General features: G+C 43.7%; 2 protein-coding genes across 12 annotated transcripts in view; one reads left to right on the top strand and one right to left on the bottom strand.

Annotated features, from left to right (window-relative positions):
- Nucleotides 1–1957: 1957 nt before the first annotated feature.
- LOC148687446 (uncharacterized) lies at nucleotides 1958–3426 on the top strand. The gene has a single exon (XM_088675068.1). The coding sequence runs from the start codon at nucleotides 2065–2067 to the stop codon at nucleotides 3424–3426; it is 1362 nt and encodes a 453-aa protein (XP_088531194.1). The 5' UTR covers nucleotides 1958–2064.
- A 4530-nt stretch (nucleotides 3427–7956) lies between these two features.
- ADARB1 (adenosine deaminase RNA specific B1) overlaps nucleotides 7957–15330 on the bottom strand; it is a 58245-nt gene continuing 50871 nt past the window's right edge. For 7 of the 11 annotated variants that reach the window (XM_060282489.2, XM_060282497.2, XM_060282503.2 and 4 more), the window contains 2 exons: nucleotides 14836–15014; nucleotides 9419–12003 (listed from right to left, as the gene is read on the bottom strand). In XM_060282489.2, coding sequence (XP_060138472.1) covers nucleotides 11827–12003; nucleotides 14836–15014 — 356 coding nt within the window. In that variant the 3' untranslated portion in view covers nucleotides 9419–11826. Of the gene's footprint in view, nucleotides 12004–13808; nucleotides 13988–14835; nucleotides 15015–15330 lie in introns of all 11 variants that reach the window. The other 4 variants (XM_088675818.1, XM_088675827.1, XM_035139742.3 and 1 more) reach the window with 2 other exon arrangements.

Here is a 15330-nt window from a genome sequence, read left to right as displayed (position 1 = left end):
CAACTGCAACAGAATAAAAAGACTCAAAACTTCCTCAGCAATTTCCTGTTGGGCCCCTCACCATTTTCCCGGACATTAATTTTCAGACTTTGCTGTCTCACTGTCTAAGGCTGTCTCTGGCTGTTTTGCTGTTGCTCATAATATATTTGTTTCTTGCTTGTAAGTAGTAATTTATAATCATAACGTAATTGGGCTACCTCAGCTTGTATAACAAGATTGTGCTTATCGTGTTTTAACTTCAATTTTCTGAGTTCCCTAGATAAGCTTTTTTTTACTATTCTGACACTCCTTATCAAACCAGGTATGTCTTTTAAACTTTTTATTTTTTGTCATACTAGTTGTGGTCATCAATGGGCGCATTCTGTTAATTATGTTCTCATACAGACCAATTACGTTTCCTGTTTCTAAGAACAATTCCCCCTTTAATGAAACAAATTCATGGGACTCCAGGATCTGAATCGTTTTTTCTTGGACCCTGTGCATTCCATTTTCACCTCTTATTTCCAAGTATCAGATATTCCGTTTCATCCAATAATTTAGGAAAAGCAGGAGAAACGAATGATATCAGAGATAATTCAAGTGGGAAGTGGTCACTCTCAGCTCTGGGAATTATCCTAAAGGTGTCTCGGTTGCTGTAGGGGAAATGGTTGGCCGTGCCTGACCCTACAATGCTGCTGCTGTGCAGGGAATTCCGTTAAAGGAATTCTAGGGCTGGCCATGCTTTCGTCCGTACCCCCTACAAGGGGCTAGGGCCACGGAAGAGCCCCTGGGAGCAGTTGAGGAGAGGAGAGTCTCTGACCCCCATCTCCATTCTCTCCTCAATTTCTATTCCTCGCCCTGACTTCCGCAGGCGGGCGGATGTCAGATAGTCGTAACCAATGCCTAAGCAACCACTCACATTTTGTATTTGAAATAAAGTTGTGGCCAAAATTATGCCCAAACCCTCAAACTTAAATTTCTGTGTGAAGTGTGATTTATTGGGGGGTGTTTTGGAGACCTCTACATGCAAAATCGATTTTAAATCACGGACACCTTGGTTCTGAAAATGGTGTTTCCAGTATTGGTGTGAGTGATGGGGTCCCATGGCACAAATTTCATGTGGTCCCAGTGCAAAGGAAAAGAGCTAAGATCTTGTCCCTTACTATAATGTCCAAACAAGTTGTGACAGCCAAGAAGAATGATAGGTTTGTAAGGAGTCTTCAATAATGTTGCCAAGGAAATTCTGATTGTTCAGGGCCTAATGCTTTTAGCCTCTCTTGTAAATAGAGATCCTTTATGAAATGCATGCAGGACCATCAAGCAAATCTGTACTGAGATACACCAATCACCATTTTTACTCCTGGAACCGCTCTGAATCTGACTTCAGGAAGAACGTGTTTGAACTGCACAGTGTCCTGGAATAGACACTATGCATTCGGAAAGAAGGGAACCGAGTTCCCTCCCATTTCCCTCTTTCCTGCTGTTCCAAATGACCAGTACCCTGGAGTTATGATTTGTCTTGCTGTCAGGATTCTAACTGGACTGTAACTGACCTAAGAATTCTGCAGAGCAGTTGCTGCTGTGGCCGGCTGCTCAGGTGAACGTCAGCCCAGTGGCCAGCAGCTGAGGCTTTTTGAGGCTCAGGAGCACCTAGCAAATACCTGCTCTATTCCTGGCCCGCTAGACTCTATCTGAGGAATGCATTTCACGTAAGTGTAGGGATTAAACATTCCTCACTATGCCATCAGGTGTGTTTCTGCTCTGTGGGAAAGGATAGCTGCAGTAGCAGATAGCAAAACAGTGAAATCATGAGCAGATTCCCATCCACAACAGGTTGCCGTGGTTAGGGCCATTTTCACAGGAACAATGCAACAGTATATTCAATCAGGAGCAGTGTGCTGGAAGGAAGTATGTGTGTCGGCTTCTCTGGATCAGATGTCTATACCTAACCAGGGGGTGGGAGAGAGCAGGGGAACTCTTTCTTTTGCTGCTTCTTTCTGGCCAGGAGGGAGGATGTCCTTCAATGACTAGACATGCTTGTTATTCCCTCCCTCACTGTATGTTGTCTTCTCTTTTGTTTCCAGGATGTCTGCCAAAGTCTCCCTGGGTCCTCTATTCTCCAAACCCGCCCTGCGGGTGAGAGAAGGCTCCCTGGTGGGGAGATTGCTGAACGTAGTTTCTTGCCTCCAGTTCTGTGGGTTCTTGATGAGTATTTTGGCCTGCATTCTGTGCATTGCAACCACAGCCAGTGTCAACTGGAGAGTGTGGCGTGGAGAGAATGGCTCTGGAAACGTCTGGATTGGAATCTGGAATGTCTGTTTTTGGAGAAACCCTTCTGATGACGGCAACTCTTTTTGGCATTGTGAAGGTCTCACTGAGCGATATCCAACCCTCCCAAGGGAAATTTTTATTGCTCGGGACTTAATGGCCTTAGCTTCCACTATGAGTTCAGCCGCCCTAGTATTAATATCATTTGCCTTGTGCAATGTGTTCGAGCCCGGAAAACACAAGGATTTCCTCTTAACCTTTTTTAGGCTTGGAGCATTCCTGAACATACCTGCAGGGATCCTTGTCCTGATTTCTGTGATATGGAACATGTCTTCTGTCTTGCAGAATGGGAAAATTGACTTCCCAGAAACTTTTGAATTGCCTCCAATTCCCAGCGAGCAGCATATTGGACCTTCTATTTATCTTGGCTATATCGCTGCGGGTTTCCAGCTGCTGAGTGCAGCATTGGTTGGGATGGAGAGATTTTGCATCAGGACCACCACAACAGATCCATATCGAATAGACATTGCAGTGGTGATTACCCCAAGAAATTCGGTAAAAAGCGAGTGTCTAGCTACTTGTTCAAAGTGTGGTTCGATGCTGGATCTGGTAATTAAAGAGGAATCCTCCACAGTTGAGATACAGGAAAGCCAGGCAGAAGATCTTGACACTCGAAACAAATCCTGCATCGTAGAGATACCGGAAAGCCAGGCAGAAGATCTTGACACTCGAAACCAATCCTGCATCGTAGAGATACCGGAAAGCCAGGCAGAAGGTCTTGACACTCGAAACCAATCCTGCATAGTGGATATACAGGAAAGCCAGGCAGAAGATCTTGACACTCGAAACAAATCCTGCATCGTAGAGATACCGGAAAGCCAGGCAGAAGATCTTGACACTCGAAACAAATCCTGCATAGTGGATATACAGGAAAGCCAGGCAGAAGATATTGACACTCGAAACAAATCCTGCATCGTGGATATACCGGAAAGCCAGTCAGAAGATCTTGACACTCGAAATGAATCCTGCATCGTGGATATACCGGAAAGCCATCTACAAGATCTTGACATTCGAAACGTATCCTGCGTCGTGGATATAGAGGAAAGCTGTGCATCTCCAAGCCCACCTGAAGTTCCAAAACATACTATTATACATGTGACTCCCTGCAACATGGAATAGCATCAGATCCAGATCCACGCAGATCGCTCCCCCCCCCACCATTGGGGTGTGGGTGGGTGGGTGTAGAGATCTGCATGGACCTGGATCTGATAGTTTACTATTCCCTGTTGCAGGGAGTGACATGGAGGCCTCTTTTATGTGTTTTCTAGCATTTGTGTCCTTGTTCCCATTAGCTTCCTCCTCTTCTGGATATCTTTCCTGTGTCTACTCATAGATTTACATTTTTTATCAGCTCTTTCATTTCCTAAGCAACCACTCACATTTTTATATTTTAAATAAAGTATTTTAAATAAAGTTGTGGCCAAAATTATGCCCAAAACCTCAAACTTACATTTCTGTGTGAAGTGTGATTTATTGGGGGGGGGGTGTTTTGGAGACCTCTAGACTCAAAAGTGATTTTAAATCACGGACACCTTGGTTCTGAAAATGGTGTTTCACTCCTTGCATTTATTTAATATATGGTTGATTCATCACCAGGGGGCTTGCAATTCCTGGGAACTCACTCCTTGCATTCATTTAATATTTGAAGATGCCTTCTTGCTCCAGCTCTGGATTTTTATTTAAGCTGCTGCATTTGACCTTGCTATGCCTGCCATGGCGTCGTCTGCTTTTGGGGCAGGGGCCTGGTAGGAATTCTTCCATTTGGCTGATTGGCTGGTGCCACTTGGTTTTCGCCTACTGCGCCTACAATTCGTCACAACTTGTAAGGTTGCAGTTAGGCATTGGTTAATAAATTGGTTGGTGGAGGGGCCAGGATTGGCTGTGCCGGCCCCTCCAATGGTTGCTGTAGGTATCAAGTTTATTGCTTATAGCCAAAGGCTGCTGCAATGTATACAATGTAATTCAGTAAAATATATACAAATTTGGTAGAAAACTTAGGACATTTACATTATCAAAACATGACCTAATCAGCACAAAGCTATGGAAACACTTTAATATACCAGTTGAAACATTAAATAATAAAAAATAGTTCTGTGGGGGTTCCAGACCAGAAACGTTTGAAGTGCCCCAAACCTCTGCACCATATAAAATATGGGCCATTGATTTTGCTTTGTACACCGATAGAGCTGGATTGACTAGGTTTCCCCCATTGCAAGCAGCAAATTTCAAAATAGCTTTTACCAATTTAAAGGCTTGCAATTTAATATTGGACAGCTGTGCATTCCAAGATGCCATTTCTGAATAAACCAGTCCCAGGTATTTGAACGTCTTTACTTGGTTTATGATGTGTTTGTCCAGGTGCCAAACATGCTTTTTAGGGTGCTTCCCAAATACAATGACCTGCGTTTTATCGTAATTTATGGATAAGGCATTCCTCGTGCAATATGAGCTTATTTTTGCAAGCAATCGCCTCAGGCCCAACTGGGTTCTAGATACAAGTACTAGGTCGTCGGCGTACATTAAAACAGAGAGTTTCTGATCAGGAATTGTGGCAGGGGCAAACTGCAGGCCCTCCAGTTCTTTAACTATGTCATTAATATAAAAATTAAACAAGAAAGAGGCCAAAATGCATCCCTGTTTAACACCAGTAGCAGGGGCGTAGTCAGGATCAAAACAAGGGGGGGAGCAAGCCATGGTCGTTCAGGGGCGGGGCCAAGGCATGGGAGGGGCCACAAAGTGGGAATGTGGGCGGGGCTACAGGGCCAGCGGGTCTGAGGACATTGTGGCGGCGGCAGCAGCGGCCACCTTGTGCTTCTAGGGCCGGCAGTGTTGGCGGCTACCCTTCTTGGCTGGAGAGGACGGGAGGGTCGGGCAGGCGAGAGGGGGTGGCAGGGCGGGCGAGGCAAGGCACGGCCGCAGCCATGACGGCTCCGAGGCATTGCTGCATATCAGCATAATATTTCAACCATGTCGTGGGTTTAAGCCCCACCTTAGGAAAAAATTCCTGCATTGCAGAGGGTTGGACTAGATGACCCTTGTGGTCCCTTCCGACTACAATTCTATGATTCTATTGATATATTACCATAGCATATGCATCATTCTGCTTTCTTGAATTGTCCTACTCCTAGGCATAGCAGCCAACTCCTAGAGGCCTAGGTGCCCCCCCCCAATTACTGGTAAATACCGTATTTGAAAGAGTCATCCCCCCCATGTTGATGGGCTTTCTATGTGGGGCTTATCTGCCCCCCCCAGTATTTTATTAAGGATGGAAGAGGGAGGGAAGGAAGGAAGAAATAAATAAATAGAGAGAGGGGTAACTCATATTTGTGGGTGCCTCTGGGTGACGCTGTGATGCTGGAACTCTGCAGCAAGAGCCTGTACAGGAGCCTTGTAAGCAGCTTTCTCTCTGCTTGATTTACAGCAGGCATGTCCAACAGGTAGATTGTGATCTACCAGTAGATCACTGGATGTCTGTGGTAGATCACTGGTAGGTCACTGGCACCCCTAAAAAAAGCTCGCCCAATATTTTCCTCCTCCCTAAAAAAAGCCGAACTATGACCTGAAGCCCTAAACAAAAATGGGCCTCCCTCCCTCCCAAAAGAAGCTAAACAAGTTTGACCTAAACCAAAAAAAACAGGGCTCCCCTTCCTTAAAAAAAACTCAACAGCTTTGACCTGAACCCCCCAAAAGGGGGTAGATCACTCCCAGTTTTTAACTTTGTGAGTAGATCAGAGTCTCTTGGGAGGTGGCCACCCCTGATTTACAGTATACAGATGCAGGAGGAGGGGCAAACTGGAACACCACTGCTTTTTTATAAACATCACTGTTTCTATCAAAGGTACAGCCCCCCCTTTTCTTATTCACTTCCTTTTAGCCTTGCAGAGCCACCTTAGTCAAATTGAATCCTCTGCACCCTCATTAAATCGCCAATAGAACTCTTAATGTGATCCCTGAATGTTCATTAACAACTCCCACTGAAGAACAATAGGGTGAAGTGGTGGCTATCAAATCTTGCCTGAAAGGGTATTCTGCTCCATTGCCTTAACTGCTTAACTACCGGTAGCCACTTTGCTTTACTTATTTAATGTGTTTTTGTTACAGCTGTATTTCTCCCCCCCCCCCCAGCAAGCGGAGACTTAGCTGCTCTTGCTAAAGCAAACCCCTTTCCACTTCAGTTTTTGGAGGGGGAAAGTGCTGGTTATGGTTTGTAAAATACATTAATTTTTTGCTTCTAGGGGGGGCAGCTGTCCCCCTGCCTACGCCCATGCTCCTGTCTGCCCCTTCCTGGCTCACTTGCTGTTGCTTCTTGTTAAAAACCTCCAATTTATGAGTTTTGAATGATTCATTACATGCTTATCCATTTGAATGTAAAGAGGAGTGGGAAAGTAGACTTGGTTTTTTTTAAGGGAGCCGGGGATCTCTCTGCTGGCATGAGGAACAATCCAGCCATTATATGCAATGCACTCACACACACATACTGGTGAGTTCTATATCAGCAAGAGGGAAGGAGCTCTCCCTGCAATTGCCCATGGCTATTGAGCTTTTTTTGGGGGGGGAGAGAAGAGTTGTTGAGGGGTTTTTTTTAGGGGGAGAGCTCTTTTTTCTTTTAGGCTGGCAAGCACTAAGGAACCCACGATCTACCCGCCAGCTACCAGAAACTTCATCGCGATCTACCGGTATATCGCGATTGACCTGTTGGACATGCCTGCAATACATAATTGTGTGGTTAGTTTGGTAACTGATCTACCATAGGTAAATCAAGAAAGTGGTATGGGTAATTCACTGCCAACTCTGTATAATATTGCGTCTGTAAATGGAATTAGGTTTATCACACCTCCGGACCCAATCCTAATGCGTACATCTATTGCGTTTATGCTTCTTGCCGCAGCTAGAACTGAGTGGCTTCCCACTGGAAATCCGACTAGCCTCCTCAAAAGAGTGGGTCAGAACACCTGATACACAAATGGTTAATCAAAAATAAACCACGTTTATTTGACTTGGTTAAAGTTTTTCTCCTATGTTAACTCATCCACACAGCCCACTAAATCCCCTGCTCAACATTAATCTATGGAGCTTTATCAATAATTCATTTGACTTGGCAGGGGGTTGGACTGGATGGCCCTTGTGGTCTCTTCCAACTCTATGATTCTATGACTTACCTTTTACTTATACTTATACGTCAATTGTATGTGGCATCGCACTCTCAGTTGCCTCCCGGTTTTCCCCTCCCCTCCTCTCTAATCTCATTTCATTTTTCTATTGTTATTTGTTACACTCCTTATTCTTACTGCATTTTGTATGTGCTTATGTCAATAACCATTCTGTATGAAAAATGACCATAATAATAGTAGTAAGAGTTTCTAAAAAAGGGAAAAAAAGAAATTTTATGCAGATTTATTATGTATTGCTTTAACAAAGTTCTAGTTATGGGAACAGTACTGGTAACCATCAGGTTTCGCCTTCTTTGAAGACCAAGGTATCCATTACATTGTAAAGCAGAATGAAAGTATGTTTGAAAGCTCACTTATTTTGAAGGCCCAAGTCATGCAGAAACAGTGAAGTATTAAACATTAAAACCTAAAATACTTAAAAAACCAATTTGTTGGTGTTTTAGGTCCTTTATATTTAAAATGCAACAGCAGGCTCCAATTATAGTTGTGTTCATTTTATTTGCAAGTTTACTTCATTTAGACATTTGGATACCTTTCGTACATCCCTTTCCCATCTCCCGAAAGGAATCTAGCGGTTTCTCCCAATCAAGAGTTTGTGCTTAAACGGCAAAGACATGAAAAGAGTTTAGAATGTTAAGAGCTTCCTTTGAGGGAAGGCAAATATTTATTTCTCAAAGCCTGGAGAACTGTTATATTGTAACAAAAAACAAAAATAAACCCCCATGTGGCAACATCATTAGCTAGGTATTTCAATAGTCCAGTTTTTGTTCTATGAGGAAAGGGGCTGTTTGAAGGAGAAAAGGAAGAGAAACTCAGCCCCTCTTGCCCAGCATATGAAAGCATCCTTTTCATTGAGATGGCACAGAGTTGCTGCCCTGCTGATCACAGAAACATAAAAACACATAAATGGGACTCGTGATTGCTGTTTATGTAAGATTCTAGTTATAAGGAACTTTTCACCACACATCCACTGAGTTCTTTTCTTGACAGCAGGGGCGAAGAACCCACAGACCTCGCTATGTTGCTGGACTTCAGCTCCCACCACCATGGCATGGGCTGATGGGTTTTGGGAGTCTTAAAGTCTTAAGGTCCCAGGATCCCTTCCCCTGCTTTACAGGTAGGTAACATTGTTGGCTGTACAGTGCAGCCATAAGAACAGGCCTATTCGGTCACAAATAAATAGGTTGCCCCAGCAAGATTCACTAGACGCCCTGGCAAAGAAGAGTTGTCTCTAGGAAAGCTACTAATTGCATGGTCGTGAAATCAGCAATTATGCAGCTGTCGGCTCCAAATAGCCACATCACGTTCTTAATGCTCACGACAGTGGAGAGCTTTGAGGCACAGACAGGTTGGTGAAGGGGAAAAGGAGCAAATCTGGCACACTCACAAATGAGTAAACCATCCCATAGGCTACCACCTCTTCCCGTCTCTCTTCGCCAAATACGACGGAGCATTCCCTTTCTGTTTTAAACTAACCAAAGTTTATGGTTATGCCCATAATGGGGAAATTCTGGTTAATTCAAACACACTTTTTAACAAGCCAGAACCAAAAGCCGCCGACTGATCCTGGCTTGTTTCAAGAAACCTGGCTTGTTTGAACCAACTAGAATTTTCACAGGATGGGTGCAACAATAGACTGGTTAGTTTAGGTAAGTGTGAAGGCTTGCGATCCCCTTCTTGTGCTGGAGAAGAGAGAGGAGGGCAGAGAGCATCAGGCTCAGGCTCACTTCTGCTTGCCCTGTGATTTGTTATTATGTTCCAAGCAAGCCACTTTGCTATTGATAAAACACGGAACACATTCTGTCTCAAGCTATAAAATGCAGCAAATTTGCTATACACTGTGCAATCTTCACACTTTAATTTCACTAAAACCACTATAGTGAAAAACCTCTTGGCCAGCTCATAATTAGGGCTGCCAATGAGCCAAAAGAAAGCAACCGTGTGGACAATTTTATTTATTTTTGCTTTTGAGGAAAAACCAAGGACAAAGCTATTTTTCCCTCCTTACCTGTGCAGGTTTGGTTTTTAATTTAATCTTGGCTCTGCCCCCAGACCTCTTGACTTGGGTCCACCCTAATCTTGACTTGGGTCCACCCTAAAAAACTGTCTCAGCAGCAGGCCCACTCTGGATTCCACGTCATGTAGCAGAGAGCTCTGCCCCCAGGTCCTGACTAGGTACCAGATTTTTTTTAATTCAACACTTGGCAAGCCTATTCATACTCTTATTTTTCTTCACAGTTGTCTACAAGTTGGCCTTGATCCTCTGAACTGGAAGATGCTTCATTGGGACTATTCATGTGACCATTTGAAGCACGTGGATGTGTTGATTATGTCCTATATAATTCAGGCCACAGTACTGCAAGAAAATGCCTATTAACAATTTAAAATGCCATATAAATTATTTTCCTTCACAATAAAATTCTGATTTATTCTATTAAATTCTATATTAACTTATTGCTATCATGCCTTTTTCTCATAATAATTTTAAGTGAACATATTATATATCTATTTCTTTTTAAAGGAAGAGGAATACCAATTACAGCATAGGGCTTTCTGGACATGCAAAGTAACTTTGAAAAGTTTTTGTAACTATCACCACAATACTATGTAGATAGCAGTACCCAGACAATACCCAGAGGAGAGGAGCTAGCTACCGTGTTTACCTACTACATACAGTCACACAAATATTTGAAAAATACTTTGAGCTGATGTGATACCTTCAATATGAACACATCATGTAGAGGCCAAGATATATGTGATATACATATAGTATTACAACTTTGATTTCTGGCACTGATTTAGCAAAACATGTAACCATTACTTCGCTTTAAGCATATGGAAATAATTACTAAATTTGCTAAACCTACAATACATGCTTTCTTGGAATGTAACTACTGAGATCAAGCCCAAATTTCTACCATGACTGTTATGAATTCCTTACTTTTATTGGAATAATATGTTAGCAATATTGCATGTTTACAATTAATGCTGAGGTATTACGGTAGTCCCACTACCTATTTCATTAAGTGCAACTTTGCCTGCTGCATCCTATCACAAAATATCAGAAAGACAATACCTTCTGATACCTTGGCAATGGGCAGGAGAGTCAGATTTGCTGGCTACGGCCACTGGCAGAGGAAGAGGAGTGGGGGGAGAGCACCCCACCCCCGGCAGCGCAATCCCGGTGGGATCCATCACGGCTGCCCCCTCCGCCCGCGCTGGGAGACATGCCCCCACAGGTGGCGCACCACGCCTCCAGGACATGCACCATGCCCCGGGATGCGCGGCAGCCCCGCCCCCACCTGCTCTCCACCCCCCCCACCCCGGTGCCAGAGCATGAAGCTCTGCCACTGGCTACAGCACCCGGACATATGCACCCTGCATGGTGCCAACTGGCTCTGAAGCACAGCAGGAGAAGCAGCCGCTCGCCGGGCAGCCAGGAACACAACAGTTTGGCCGAAAATAAGTTAGGTCTCTGAAGTGCACAGTTTAAAAATTCTTTTGCCCTTAGTAGTGCTCGTGTGTGAATTGGTTTTTGGCAAGGCAGCGTATTTCCTCACAAATGAACGAGTATTTTGAAATTGCCACATCACTGGTAATATTACTGTTGTACTCCATTGAGTTCCTGTGAAACACAATCCGCCTACTTCTAAGCTGGTTTTCATACATCAAAGTAAAAAGAATTCGTTAGCTTACAAATATTTAGTTTCCAGTCTACAATGGTAGAAAAAACATTAACTTCACAATGTTTGTAAATGGGAACTGAAGACAAATACTTTAAAAATGGAATAAAAAGTGGCATGTTAAAAACTGGATATCACACAATAATAAATACATAAATCAAAGTTTCCAGCAGCTGGTTTTTAAAGAGCAAGGAAGGAGGGAAAATTGCTAGCCAAACTCCAGTCTGGTTTTGTGAGCTCAATTATTTAAAAAATAAAAATCTATAAGAAGCACATAAATAATCTGTCCCTTGGGCTCTAAAAGAACACAAAAACAAACCACTTAGTCAAAGTGTTGTGTAAAATCCTACGTGGTTTACATTAATCATGCATCTGGGAACAATGCAGTAATTATCCCGATGTATCACTTTGAATTGCATTGTGGGTTCCCCCACCCCCTGCAAAAGATAGTTCCTCAGAAGGTAATGGAATAATTTTGTATTAATTCTAGACTAGTTATTGTATTACTGTATCAGTTTTCCAAAGAAAAAAATGGTCTCAAGTCAGCCTCTCCCCAACAAAAAACCACAATAAAAATATAAAAGCTGCTGTTTCAGGTGTCCAGATGAAATTTTGACGTCGGGTTTCCATCCTATCCCCTTTTCCAAGCAGAGGGCATCCATGGATCAGACCACAAGGGAAAACTGATCTTGTTCTATGGGCTTCTCCACCCAGGCGCCAAGTCCGGCCTTTGAAAACGCTTTGAACAAACACTCTTTGGCAGTTTGATATTCGGCAGCTGCTTGCTTCGTTTCGTGGTACATGTTCGGTTTACTGACATTTGAACGAAGACTGGAAGAAAGCTGGAGGGATTAGAAAGAAAGAATCCTGTTACATATAGCAAATATTTTATCATTTCAATATATGATTTTTTTTTAATCACACAACTATAAAACAGTTGGCAAAATAATACCCAGGGTGTGTTTTGTTCTCATTTCTCTTTATTTATGAATTAGAATCAAAATCCAAAGCTAGGACCCAAACTTCCAATCTCTCATCCCCACAATCTTGTGGGTTTTTTTTAAACTGTAATGCCTACTAACAAAGAAAAATTAATTGGATTTTAATCCCACCCATTCTGCTCCAGGCAGCTCTAATTCAGCTTTGATGGAGCAATTTGCTCTGGGAGAGGGCTGTGGAGAGTAGTACAATTCAAGGAGGTTTTTCAGGAACACCAGGGCAGGTATGGAAAGATGATCGCCGCCCTAAACTCATTCCATGCAAGGGACACAGAATACCGTAACTATGTCATAGGCTTGCTACACTCTGCAGCTGACAAAGTCTTTTGCACTCCTAGTAGGTAGGGGCTCTTTAGAAGGGCCAAGTCTTTTCCAGCTGCAATGGAATTATGGTTATTGGAGATCCTTATGCACCAATATCAGGGACTCCACCAGAGCCTCCAGGCCGGCCCTCTCCACTGGAAGCACCCTTCAAGTCACACGTGGGACAGGGCATGCCTTGCTGGCTAGAGTAGGACTCTGATCAAACAGGTGCTATAGTTTTATCTCAACATGAAAATAAATTAAAAACTGGCCATGGAGAATAGCAAGAAACATGACACATCACTCAACAAGGCAGTTCCTAACATTCCATGTTTTTAAAGTGCAAACAAAATAAAAAAAATTCTTCCAGTAGCACTTTAGAGACCAACTAAGTTTGTCAAAGGTATGAGCTTTTGTGTCCATGCACACTTCTTCAGATACACTGAAACAGAAGTCACCAGACCCTTATATACAGTGAGAGGGTGGGGAGGGGTATTACTCAGAAGGGTGGTGGGAATGGGTGAATGGCTGATAGGTGTGGAAACCCAACTGTTTACGACTGCAATTGGTCTTCATAAACAGTCGGGTTCCACACCTATCAGTGAATCTCCCATTCCCACCACAATGCACAAATATACAATGGGGGACACCTGGCACGGCAGCAGGAAATGTGAAAAAGATCTAGCAGTCTTTGTGGACCACAAGCTGAACATAAGTCAACAGCGTGATACAACAGCAAAAAAGCTAATGCTATTCTAGGCTGCATCAACAGAAGTCTAGTGTCCAGATCAAGGGAAATAATAGTACCACTCTATTCTGCCTTAGGGACGCGGGTGGCGCAGTGGGTTAAACCACAGAGCCTAGGGCTTGCCAATCAGAAGGTCGGCGGTTCGAATCCCCGCGACGGGGTGAGCTCCCGTTGCTCGGTCCCAGCTCCTGCCAATCTAGCAGTTCGAAAGCACATCAAAGTGCAAGTAGATAAATAGGGACCGCTCCGGCGGGAAGGTAAACAACGTTTCCATGTGCTGCTCTGGTTTGCCAGAAGCGGCTTTGTCATGCTGGCCACATGACCTGGAAGCTGTACGCCAGCTCCCTCAGCCAATAACGTGAGATGATTGCTGCAACTCCAGAGTCGGTCACGACTGGACCTAATGGTCAGGGGTCCCTTTACCTATTCTGCCTTGGTCAGACCACACCTGGAGTCCTGTGTCCAGTTCTGTGCACCACAATTTAAGAAAGATATTGACAAACTGGAAGGTGTGCAGAAGAGGGCAACCAATAGGCTAAAGAGTTGGGGAAACAAGCCTGATGAGGAACAGTTGGGAGAATTGGGTATACAGTGGTACCTCGAGTTGCGTACTCAATCCATTTTGGGGTGCCGTTCGCACCCTGAAAAGTATGCAGCCCGAGCAGCATTTCCGCACACGCGTGAAGTGCCGATAAGAGTGCTTCTGTGCATGCTTCTGCGCATGTGCGCGCTGCGGAACCCGGACATAAACGCTTCCGGGTCTGCGCGGTTCTTAACCTGAAAGTACACAACCCGCAGTGTACTCAACCCGAGGTATGATTGTATTTAGCCTGGAGAAAGACTGTCACATGGAAGATGAAGCAAGTTTGCTTTCTGCTACTCCAGAGGGCAGGACCCAAACCAATAGATTCAAATTACAAGAAAGGAGATTCAAACTAACATTAGGAAGAACTTTTTGATGTAAGAACTGTTTGACAATGGAACAGACTATCTGAGGTGGTCAACTCTCCTTCCTTGGAGGCTTTTAAACAGAGGCTGGATGGCCACCTGTCAGAAATTCTTTAGCTGGGATGTAGGGGGTGGACTAGAGGGCCTTCTGGGTACCTTCCAACTCGACCATTCTATGGTTACAGAAAGCCAATGTATTGGGGCACAGTGGGCACCATTCTTGGAGGAACAGCAGCAAATATCCCTTCTTGGCTATGAGTTCTAGAAGACCTTCTCCTTGCCTGGCCTGGGAAAGGAGGGCCCTGAATGACCAGCTACAAAGGCTGAGGCTGCGAAACAGACTCTTGGCCTGGGATTATGTTTGGGGGGTTTGAGATCTTGTAATCTTCTTGTGATTTATGTGGAAATTGTTCAGTTTGGTTGTGTATTTTAAAATATTTTATTTATTGTTTATGATTATTTTCACTGTAGGTATGCGTTTTTTCCATGTTCTAAGGCACCTTGAGCATTGTTTGAACTATGGAGAGGTGGCATACAAATAAATTTATGGGTGCATCTAACTTCTGATACATTCAGCTCTGATACAGCTTGCCCAGTAAATGATAGACTCAAAGCCCAAATGCTTATGCCCTGTTGATACAGATGTAGTGCTGAATTACCCATTTCCCAAGATATACCTTTGCATAAGCTCGCATCCAGCGACTGTACAGAGCATGCTTACAAAGACGGGATGCACGGCCCATTTCGTCCTTGCCTGTTGTAGCATTAATCACTTCAAGACCAGCATCTCCTATGGTCCAGTTTACACTGAAATTAGGTGCTTTTCCTGGTTGGCGTGCTTCAGCATTACTGATACCTGTAAGAAAGAAGAAGGGCTCTCAACAAGAAGAAATATTCACATATTGTACCTTTTATAGCTTCTCTTCCCAAAGAAAATGAGTGCAATGTAACATGTCAATCATGTTATGTCACACTCCTTTAAAACAATGGCTGAAAAACTGGAACACTCCTCTTTTGTGGCAGGATATAAAGCCATGAACATTCTGCTTCCATTACTGGAGAATGTGTGGCCAAAATATTCCAACATCATTAAGGCAGGTGTGTTATACATGGAGAAATGTATGTTAGAATAACATAACATCTAAACCTTATTAGGAGGAGCATTTGCATCA

Source organism: Zootoca vivipara, chromosome 1 (genome assembly GCF_965207765.1).
Source record: "Zootoca vivipara chromosome 1, rZooViv2.hap1.1, whole genome shotgun sequence".
Taxonomy (NCBI): Eukaryota; Metazoa; Chordata; class Lepidosauria; order Squamata; family Lacertidae; genus Zootoca; species Zootoca vivipara.
The sequence above is the reverse complement of the archived record's forward strand: the minus strand, read 5'-3'. Positions and strand labels throughout refer to the sequence as shown.

Bases quoted from the DNA above. Each gene is read 5' to 3' on its own strand.
- LOC148687446 (XM_088675068.1), top strand. From the start codon at position 2,065: ATGTCTGCCAAAGTCTCCCTGGGTCCTCTATTCTCCAAACCCGCCCTG.